Source organism: Trachemys scripta, chromosome 9 (assembly GCF_013100865.1).
Source record: "Trachemys scripta elegans isolate TJP31775 chromosome 9, CAS_Tse_1.0, whole genome shotgun sequence".
NCBI lineage: Eukaryota > Metazoa > Chordata > Testudines > Emydidae > Trachemys > Trachemys scripta.
The window spans coordinates 69976919-69987855 of NC_048306.1; the positions used below are offsets into that span (position 1 = coordinate 69976919).

Genomic DNA, 10937 nt, shown 5'->3' on the forward strand with positions numbered 1-10937 from the left:
TGCTGTCAGATAGTGTCTTCCAGAAGAGATTTGTGGCCATTAAAGATTCTAGTCACACTTTTTGTAAGAATATTTACTCCTTTGTCTTAGCTGAATTCCAGCTTTAGTAATCTTTTTTCCCACCTGTATTTCCTGGGCAGTTTTAATTAAATAAGTTATCCATTTCTTGTACCATTATCAAAGAGTTGCCACCTTTCACTTCATTGGCTTTACTTCAATAATGGATGAAGTGACCTTTATGTACTTTTTTTAGGTTATATAACTCTCAAATTTGTAAAGACCTTTGAGTTTTTTTGGAGTGCAAATTACTATATATGTATGCGCGTTTGTGTAGTTGAGAATGAGTGCTTAGAGGTAAAGCACTAAGTTTGACAATCCTTTTTTAACCTTGTGATTAAAATAGAATGTGGTCCCAGGAATAATCTGTCATTGCATCATTGTACTCAGAGTTTATCTGATAATGTGAGATTTTGTTGAAAATATGTAATACGTGGCAGTAGAAATACATATTTTCACTAACTTATTTGTGTATATTTTTTAAAGATTTGACTTTTTAAATATACTTTAGAAACTTTGAGATGGGGAATGAACTTGCTCTTTGTCACTGGGGGACTCTTAAATTGTTGGCAGAAGGATATGCTCTAACCCTGTTTGAGGAACTGTGTGTGGTGTTTTTTTTTTTTTTTTTAAACCTTTAATCAAGCAAGATAACTTGCATCTCTGCCCTCATCCTTGCTGGGTTACTTTTCTATTAGTTCCTCTTTTACTGAGTACTAAGTAATTAATGCTAAGTATTCGGCAAATAATTGTTTTTTGCTGAGTTATAAAAACTACTGGCAATAAAGGCTGTGAGGGAGTCTTCATTCTCTCCTTGACTTTATTTATTTGTACCATTGAAGGGACAGGACCAGTTTGAGACACTTCTGTTTACATGTGAAATCCTTGGTGTTTTTAAACACTGTATGTTAATTTTCTAGGAAACCTTACTGTTCTATAAGCTCCTCATATATTAGACAGGAATTTGTTTTGTTCAGCCAAAAACAAAGCACTGTATATTGGTAAATTTTAAAAGCTCAAAGGACTCTTAAAAACTAATACATACAAATATAATTAATAAGTTGGGGATCTTCCAAACTTTACAGGTCACTGTATAAGCTGAACAGGGAAGCAGGACTGAATCTTGTCTGTGGTTTGAATGTGTAGACTTCGGGGAGGAGTATTTCTAAAGACAAAAATGGCAGTTAGGTGTGTTACACCATTGGGAGTACTTTCAAAATCATGTACTTCCTGTATGTGCCTGTTAAATAAGAGACTAAGATTTCTGTTTGCCTTGCTGAGATAGATGACCTTGCAACATCTAAACAGTGCACTGTACACTCACACTTGGCTGAAATATCAATTAGTGTAAGACAAGTCCTTTGCAAATAAATATAGTAAGAATGGATATTCAAAAATTTATGCATTCTATCTATGGTTGTAAACTTAGAGTGAAAATATAAATTTGAACTTGAAAGTTATTTAATACTGATTTCTCTCTTTTCCCTCTCCTCCCCCATTATTACCTCAAAATAAGGTGTGTAAACAGATTTGGCTAGGATTATTTGATGATCGATCATCAGCAATTCCAGACTTCAGGGATCCACAGAAAGTAAAGGAGTTTCTACAGGAAAAATATGAAAAGAAAAGATGGTAAGCTAACACTTTCAGTTAGTTTTGATAGAAAACTAATTAATTTTGTTGTTGTTTTTTTTTTTTTCCTGTAACCAGAAATCCCTTTTGGGTTTACTGTAAATTGCTGACTAAAAGTCTTTCATTGTGATTAAAAATGAGTGTTACTTTGTTGCTGAAAAGAACTTGATGACTTCTCAATTTTTAAAGAAGGCACTATACCTTATGGAAGACTTTGGGCTTGTCTTTATGTACAGCACTGTAGCGGCACAGCTGCTGCACTTTAGTGATGATGCTACTATGCTGACAGGAGAGCTTCTCCTGTTGGCGTAGTTAATCCACCTTCGCAAGAGGCGGGAGCTATGTCAATGGGAGAACCTCTCCCGATGACATAGCACTGTCTACGCCAGCGGTGAGGTTGGTGAGGTTGGTACCTACTTTGCCCAGCAACAGAGTTGTACTGATATAGGTCCGTAGTGTAGACCTGGGCATTGTAAAGCACTAAACATTACATCTGCATAGTCTGAACATTGCTAAACCTAGATATTCATTTAAAATGTTATGAAGAAGACCTGGACATTTGTTAGTAGATGCACCACATATGTTAGTGTGACATTCCCCAGGGACTGCTGTGTCCCCTTAGCTCTCCAGCTTAGGATGCCTTTTACACTACTTTGCTAGTGAACAGCAAACCCTTCCAGGGTCTGCTCACTCTCACCACCAGCATGCAAAATCACTCCCAGCTGAGTACATGAATCTATGCACAGTCATCCACGAAGCACATATAAGGCAACACCCACATATCCCTCAGGCCCAGCCTTTTCTTCTACTGTTCAGTAGCCCCACTGGACAGTACAAGCTCATAATTAATCTGTCATTCCAGCTGTGGGTAATAAATATGCACCAGTCCTGTTGACCTGAGTAGAGATTCCCCAAACACTTCAATCAAACACACTGGCTTAGATAAAATAATAAAAGAAGGTTTTATTAACTGCAGAAAGGTAGAGTTTAAGTTTTTATAATTAGTATGGCATAGACGTTAGAATTGATTACAAAAGAAATAAAAAGATAAAATTGCAAGGTAATTCCTACGTTTTACCAAGCTAAATAAAATTTGAAGCAAACATTCTTACCACACCAGATGCTGCAGGCAATCATTAGTTCACAGGCTAGGTTTCCTTTCAGCCTGGGACCACTCATTAGTTTAGTGTTCTTTAGGTGTTCATTGATGTTATGAGCAGGGAGGTGGCTAGAGCCATTTTGCACCCCGCTCCCTTCCTTCCCGCCCGTTCTTATACCCCAACCCTTGTGTGCTGGAAAAATCCTTGCTGGGTCATGTGGGCAGGCAGTTCCATGATGTACATGAACTTCAAACTGTCTTTTCAGATAAGTTGTAAATTTCCTGTTTACAACCCCCCAGCAGGTAATGGCTCTTTAGCACTTTTCTGGCATGCTAGTGTGTCTGTGTCTGTCTGTCTGAGGAATTGGCTTATTCTGGGTACCAGAATTGCGACACATTCCAGTAACAATCATACAGCAAAATCTCATAATTTCACATGCAGTGTAACACACATTTCAACAGGATAATAAGAATCAGCAGATTGAGTTTACAAGTGATACCTCACAAAGCATACTTTGTACAAAATATATAACCATATAAAAGTGGAGAACATGGGATACAGGGTGTCAGTTATTTTTCCATGGCCGCCTTCCTAAAGGTCTGCACTTGGATCCCAACTGCCTTAGCAGCTGCTGAGGCTCCACAAGACTGTTGCACTCTGCAGGTGGGGAAGTTGTTTTCTGTTCACAAGGGCAGCTTCTGCTGTTTCCCTCAGAGTGGCTTTTAGATCGGGCAGAATAGAAGTTTTTGTGTTCTGCTCGTATGCTAACAGCTTTACTATGTTTGCTTGTCTGGGGGGCGGGCTGTTTTTCTTTTTCCTCTTGTATATGTGGCAGACCTTGTCAGAAAATATTGGACTTATTACATAAACGGTTGTTTACTGAATAGGGTGTAAGAGCTATTACAGCTCATTTAAGTGGAGAAGTTATCAGACTATTTTCTTTAAAAGTTCTGTATGTTCCGCTTAACGGGGCAATCATAATTCATCTCGAACAAGGAAACTGTAACTGCTTATGGTGACATCAGTAACCGTATAGGACTTAGTCCCTTACTGGGATGGAACTACAGTGATGGTAGAAATATTTATTTGGGTTTTGTAAAAATATTGATGCTCTGTAAAGTGAATATTTAATAACTATTGGTAACTCAATCTGAGTTTTAAAGAAATGTTTAAAATTCAGACTTTAATAGATTGTACAACAATGGTTCAAACCCTGGTAATTGGTTGAGATTAGGGACTGTTAACATCACTTTTGAGTTGAAATAGATGTGATTTTTAATATGCTAAACATGCCCTAATTTTTTTTTTCAAACTTTTTTTTTTTCATTTGTGGACCCCTAAAAAATTTCAAATGGAGGTGCATACCATTTGGAAATTCAACCTGTGGTCCTCAGGCCCCTGCCATAGATGTCTTAGACTGAAAACTGACTGAACAGAACTCAACTATAAATGTTGCATGTGCTCGGCACAGCATTTAACGAAGTGTGAGAGAGGGTGCTAAACTGTGGGCTTCTGTGGTAACAACACTTCTGGGTTTTGACCTGTAGGTCGGAGGCATTCACCTACTTTTGATTGATCAAAGGAATGCCTTTTCTGGGATCTGAAACTTTATTTTTATAGTCACCTTTTGTGGACCCCTTAGACAGTCTGTGCGGACCACAGGTTGAAAACGACTGCTATAAAACATTGGAAAACTGGAGTCTCAAGCTTTTGAGATATGGGACACTAAAATTGTGACTGGACTATCAGACCAGAAGTACTATTTGACATAGGTCCAGAGCTTAAAATAGCAGATTTCAGACCTCAGAGCAATAACTTTTGATCCCTGTGCTACCATTATAATGGATGTTGGAACAAAACTGATGTTAAATATTAAATAATTTTACTCTTATTCAACTTAGGTATGTTCCTCCAGAACAAGCTAAGGTTGTGGCATCAGTCCATGCATCTATATCAGGGTCCTCTGCTAGTAGTACAAGCAGCACACCTGAGGTGAAACCGCTTAAATCTCTCTTGGGAGAATCTGCACCAGCACTGCACTTAAATAAAGGCACACCTAGCCAAGTGAGTGAGTAATGGCTAAGAGTTCAGTGACATGGGATTATGTTACAGTATTTAAAAGGAGAATGGGCATTTTGTGAATTGAACAAGATTTTACAAAATACTGAAAATTGTGGCATTAGTGGGTTACTGCTGTTACAATAAAACTGTCCTTAATAACTTTCATGCTCTGTTGCTTTTATGGAATGCGAATAGGGGACTGACAGTAAAATCTAGAAACTGAGTTCTGTGGTGGCTTGACTTTGAATGCTTCAGACTAAAAATGCTAGCCTCTTCCCTGTGTAATAATGATTAATAGACCGGCATTTTTGGGGCTATTTAATAAAACTAAGATGTTTTTGTTTTGTAACAGGCTTTTGGCTAAACATGTTGTGTACCCACAACATACAGTAAAAGCTGTTTTATCCGGACCCAACCAGAAAGCTCTATAAACAGCATTTCTGATCTTCATTGAAATTCTGGTTTATAGTCCAGTTGACGCAGGACTGGCAAGGGGTTGGGGCGTGGGAGAGAGGGCTTGATCGTAGACCGCTTACCTCGGGTGGCTCCCTGCAAATGGTGACCTGTCCCGGCTGCTCCTAGGCAGAGATGCGGCAGGCAGCTTGGTGCACTGCCTCCGCCCACAGGTGTCGCCCCCGCAGCTCCCGTTGGCACGGTTCCCAGCCAATGGAAGCTGCGGAGCCAGCGCTCGGGGCAGGGCAGGGGCAGCGCGCAGCGCTGTCTGCTGTACCTCTGCCTAGGAGCAGCCAGGACACAGCCTCGCTTGCGGGGAGCTGCCTGAGGTGAGCGGTCCACGGATCTGTCACTTGCACCTGCTCCCCAACCCGCTGCCCCGAGCCCCCTCCCACACCCAAACTCCCTCCCAGAGCCTGTGCCCTGCACCTCCTCCTGCACCCCAAACTCCCTCCTGTCATTAACAGGCATTTTTTACTTAATGGCACCCCCCCATTCTCCCAACACACTGGATAAAACAGCTTTTACTATAGTTGGGTTGGGTCGGGCTATCCTCCTCCCTTGCATCCTTGCTGGAATTTAAAAAAATACACCACTGCCTCCTTTGAAGCCCTCTGTTTCAACTGCCATCTTTTTATTAAAGGGAGGCATGGACAGGACTTCTTTCTTAGCCAGTCAATGTTACTGCTTTTAGAAGTAAAACCATGGTTTTTCAACAACTTGAGATTTGCTGCATCTCTTTGCTCCAATGGCCCAAATTTAAGTTAACTATAAACTAGATTTTACATAAATCGTCTTCCCTGTGGTAGGAGGAAGTATTTTGGTCAGGCCAGTGTACTATAACTTTAACGTCCCTTCCTTAGAAGCAGTTCAGGGAACAGTGAAGCTACCTTAATTAACATATATGTTTCTCTTTATATATAGTCCTGAATACTGTGCTGTATGTTACACAAGTGTGTTTTGTTGCATTCTTGTCAAATGACTTTTGGCTCTCTGTCTAGGTTATCCATAATGGTACATGATAGGCTGGAGGGAAAGAATATATATTATTTTTCAAATATATGATGTAATTAGTCTGTATAATGCAAACTCACAAGAGGGGAAAGCTAAGGTTAAATGTTTGTTTAGAATTTCCTGACTCTTGAGTTTTTAATCATGCAGCCTTAATGTTCTGTTGAGGAATTCTGCAAGAAACTTAACTTTCTTTTTCTTCCGGGGGGAAAAAAAAAAAATGGGGATTCAGTGAGAAGGAGGAGCTTCAGTCTACATGGCTCTGCTGGGCTTCAAAAATAATTGCAAATACTATATACAAGCTCCTTAATCTAGAGCCATTGGTTTAGATACCTCTGATTTTTGTGTTTTACATGCATCTTAGTCTCTGCAAGTCTGCTGTTTAACTTCTAAGGTGCACTTAAGCAGGGCTACCTGAAGACTCACACTAAGCCCATGGGGCCTGAGGGGGAATATGATCTTGCACACCTTAGGGAGGGTAGGAGGAGGAGGTTGAGGAAAGATTCTCCTTTGTACAAAAACTTAAACTAGAAGCTCTAGAGTAAATTATCAAATTTTAACGAGTTCATTGCTTGTTTTACATAATTGTGGTCTGAATTCTAAAGTTATGAAACTTGATATGGCTTGCTAACAATGCTCCATGGCAAAAAAAACCCGTTCAAAATTAGTACCAGAAGTAGTTCTTTCAGTCTGTCCTTTAGCTTTTTGTAAAGCTTGGTTAAACATTGGCTTTCCTGTTTGTTTAGCTAATTAAAATGTTGTTTGTAGTCCCCTGTTATCGTTAGGTCTCAAGGACAACAGCAGCAGGAAAAGAAACAATTTGATCTCCTCAGTGACCTTGGCTCAGATATCTTTGCTGCTCCTGCTCCTCAGTCAACTGCTACAGCAAATTTTGCTAACTTTGCACATTTCAACAGTCATACAGGTAAGAGTTCTATGTAGACATTCCCTCCTAATTAAATGTATAGAAACCTGAGGAGTTTTCATTCTTTATGGCTTATAAATATGGGTTATCTTCTGAATTAATAAAAGGAAAATTAATATTTCTGGCCTTGAACATTGTTATATCAGTTGTTAAGATTTAGTTTATGGCGAGTTGGAAGTCAAGTTTAATAAAGCAAGTATTATTCTAAAGTTTTAAAACTTGCACTGTGCATTTCCTTTGCAAAAACAGTATGGGAAACAGAAGAGAATAGCTATAAAATATAGTGTAGTAGTACTATTTGACATAAATCACATAAATATTGATCTGAAAGATCCTTTATGGAGAGGGAGTGAAAAATAGTGAACAGACAACTGGTGTGGGCATCAGTGAGGGGGAAGAAGCAATGCTGCCTCACTGAGTATGACAGAACTGAAGGAAGAGAGAACAAACTTGTAGTGGAGGAAGTCTATGTGGCTGGGAATAGTGTGGGAGCAGGAGCAAAAGAAAACAATTTTTGAGCAAAAATCGTCTAGGTGTGGTAGGACAGACTTTTAAATATTTAGAATGGCTGTCAGTAAACATGCCTGAATATTACGGGCGGGGGGGGGGACACCTCAATCCATATAACTTTATCCTAAAGAATAATGGCCACTAAGTTGATTCTGAAGAACACTAATAGTTATAAGTCAGCAGCTTATAGATATTGAGTAGTGTTTCCACTAACCTTCTGTGTGACCGTGAGCAAGTACCTACCCTTTGACCTTGTCTACTTTAGATTATGAACTCTTCAGACTAGGTAATGTTTACTAAAATGTTTAGTACCTAAGGCAATGGAGCCCCTATCTTTGTTGCTGTCTCTGGGTTCTACTATAATATTGCTAATACTGAGGAGAAATGCTGCTCATGAAAAATCTGTGTTCATCGTAGTTGGCATTAAATTACAAAGTTGAAAAATCATGGGTGCACAGTTCTGGTGAGTTGAAGGTATTCATCACCAGTTTAAATTTAAAAATATTTATAAATGTTTTTAACTTTTTTCAGGCATTATATTTTACAGATAATGTGAGTGACCAATTGAATTCAGTAGAATTAAACATGAATAGTTCTAGCATTTTTATAAAGTATGCATAAAACACAGGCTTTCGTGTAAATCAGTTTCTTGGAATGTATTTAAATTGGAATTATGTCTACACTATGGGATTAATCCAAATTTTGGAAACAGATTGTATAAAGTCGAATGTATGCGGCCACACTAAGCACATTAATTCGGTGGTGTGCGTCCGTGTACCGGGGCTAGCATCGATTTCCAGAGTGTTGCACTGTGGGTAGCTATCCCATAGTTCCCGCAGTCTCCCCCGCCCATTGGAATTCTGGGTTGAGATCCCAGTGCCTGATGGGGCAAAAAACATTGTCGCAGGTGGTTCTGGGTACAGCCTCACCCCTCCCTCCATCAAAGCAATGGCAGACAACCTTTTCGCGCCTTTTTTCCTGGGTGAACACTGCAGACTCCATACCACGGCAAGCATGGAGCCCGCTCAGCTCAAGCCAGCAGTCATGAACATTGTAAAAACCTTGCGCGTTCTCGTGCAGTTTATGCTGAGCCAAGACCAGAAAAACGAGGCGAAAAGGCGGCGGCTACGGCAGCGCAGCGACAAGCGTGATGTGGACATGGACACAGAATTCTCTCAAACCGTGGGCCCCGGTGCTTTGGAGATCATGTTGTTAATGGGGCAGGTTCCATCCGTGGGATGCCGATTCTGGGCCCGGGAAACAAGCACAGACTGGTGGGACCGCATAGTGTTGCAGGTATGGGACGATTCCCAGTGGCTGCGAAACTTTCGCATGCGTAAGGGCACTTTCATGGAACTTTGTGACTTGCTGTCCCCTGCCTGAAACGCCAGAATACCAAGATGAGAGCAGCCCTCACAGTTGAGAAGCGAGTGGTGATAGCCCTGTGGAAGCTTGCAACGCCAGACAGCTACCGGTCAGTCGGGAATCAATTTGGAGTGGGCAAATCTACTGTGGGGGCTGCTGTGATGCAAGTAGCCAAAGCAAACACTGAGGTGCTGCTACGAAAGGTAGTGACTCTGGGAAATGTGCAGGTCATAGTGGATGGCTTTGCTGCAATGGGATTCCCTAACTGTGGTGGGGCGATAGATGGAACCCTATCTTGTCACCGGAGCACCAGGGTACCCAGTACATAAACCACAAGGGGTACTTTTCAATGGTGCTGCAAGCACTTGTGGATCACAAGGGATGTTTCACCAACATCAATGTGGGCTGGCTGGGAAGGGTTCATGACGCTCGCGTCTTCAGGAACACTACTCTGTTTAAAGGGCTGCAGCAAGGGACTTACTTTCCGGACCAGAAAATAACCGTTGGGGATGTTGAAATGCCAATAGTTATTCTTGGGGACCCAGCCTACCCCTTAATGCCATGGCTCATGAAGCCATACACAGGCAGCCTGGACAGGAGTCTGGAGCTGTTCAACTACAGGCTGAGCAAGTGCAGAATGGTGGTAGAATGTGCATTTGGCTGTTTAAAAAGTCGCTGGCGATCGTTACTGACTTGCTCAGACCTCAGCCAAACCAATATCCCCATTGTTATTTCTGCTTGCTGTGTGCTCCACAATCTCTGTGAAAGTAAGGGGGAGACCTTTATGGCGGGGTGGGAGGCTGAGGCAAATCGCCTGGCAGCTGATTATTTGCAGCCAGACACCAGGGCGATTAGAAGAGCACACCAGGAAGCGCTGTGCATCAGAGAAGCTTTGAAAACCAGTTTCATGACTGGCCAGGCTACAGTGTGAAATTTCTGTGTTTCTCCTTCATGAAAACCTGCCCCCTTTATTAACTCATTCTCTGTAAGGAACCCACCCTCTCCCTTCCCCCAGCTTGCTTTCAAAGGAAATAGTCACTATCATTTAAAAATCATTTATTCTTCATTAATTTTTTATAAAAAGAGGGAGAGAACCTGGGTGGGGTTTGGGAGGAGGATCGGCGGGAAGGAAAAGACCACTAAAAAAGTTTTTAAAAAATGACAGCCTTTTGCTTGGGCTGTCCACTGGGGTGGAATGGGAGGGTGTACGGAGCCTCCCCTCCTTCCCCCCTGCGTTCTTATACGTCTGGGTGAGGAGGCTATGGAACATGGGGAGAGGGGTTATACAGGGGCTGTAGCGGCACTCTGTTATCCTGCTGCCATTCCTGAAGCTCCACCAGACGCCGGAGCATGTCTGTTTGCTCACGCAGCAGTCCCAGCGTTGCATCCTGCCTCCTCTGATCTTCCTGCCGCCACCTCTCATCTCGAGCATCTCTACTTTCCTCACATTGGTCCCTCCTGTCCTCACGTTCACTGGCTTCTTTCCTATACTTTGAAACCCTGTCCTTCCACTCATTCAGATGAGCTCTTTCACTGCGGGTGGATTCCATGATTTCTGCAAACATCTCGTCTCGCGTCGTCTTTTTCCGACGCCTTATCTGAGAGAGCCTTCGGGACGGAGGAGGGAGGCTTGAAAAATTTGCAGCTGCTGGAGGGAGGGGAAAAAAGGAGAGAATTTTTTAAAAGATACATTTTGCAGAACAATGCTTATACTCTTTCACGGTGACCAACACTATTCACATTACATAGCACATGTGATTTCTGTGCAAGGTCGCATTTTGCCTCTTAATATTGAGCGCCTGTGGCTTTGCTGCTAGAGATCA

At 41.7% G+C, this 10937-nt stretch overlaps 1 protein-coding gene across 22 annotated transcripts in view; it reads left to right on the plus strand.

Moving 5' to 3' along the window:
* The window catches only part of AGFG1 (ArfGAP with FG repeats 1), a 78993-nt gene that overhangs the window by 37590 nt on the left and 30466 nt on the right, over positions 1 to 10937 (plus strand). For all 22 annotated transcript variants that reach the window (XR_004647082.1, XM_034781295.1, XM_034781299.1 and 19 more), the window contains exons 3-5: positions 1574 to 1689; positions 4691 to 4853; positions 7083 to 7239. Coding sequence is in view for 21 of the 22 variants with exons in the window: in XM_034781295.1 (XP_034637186.1) it covers positions 1574 to 1689; positions 4691 to 4853; positions 7083 to 7239 (436 nt within the window). In the remaining variant the exon portion in view is untranslated. The remainder of the gene's footprint in view (positions 1 to 1573; positions 1690 to 4690; positions 4854 to 7082; positions 7240 to 10937) is intronic.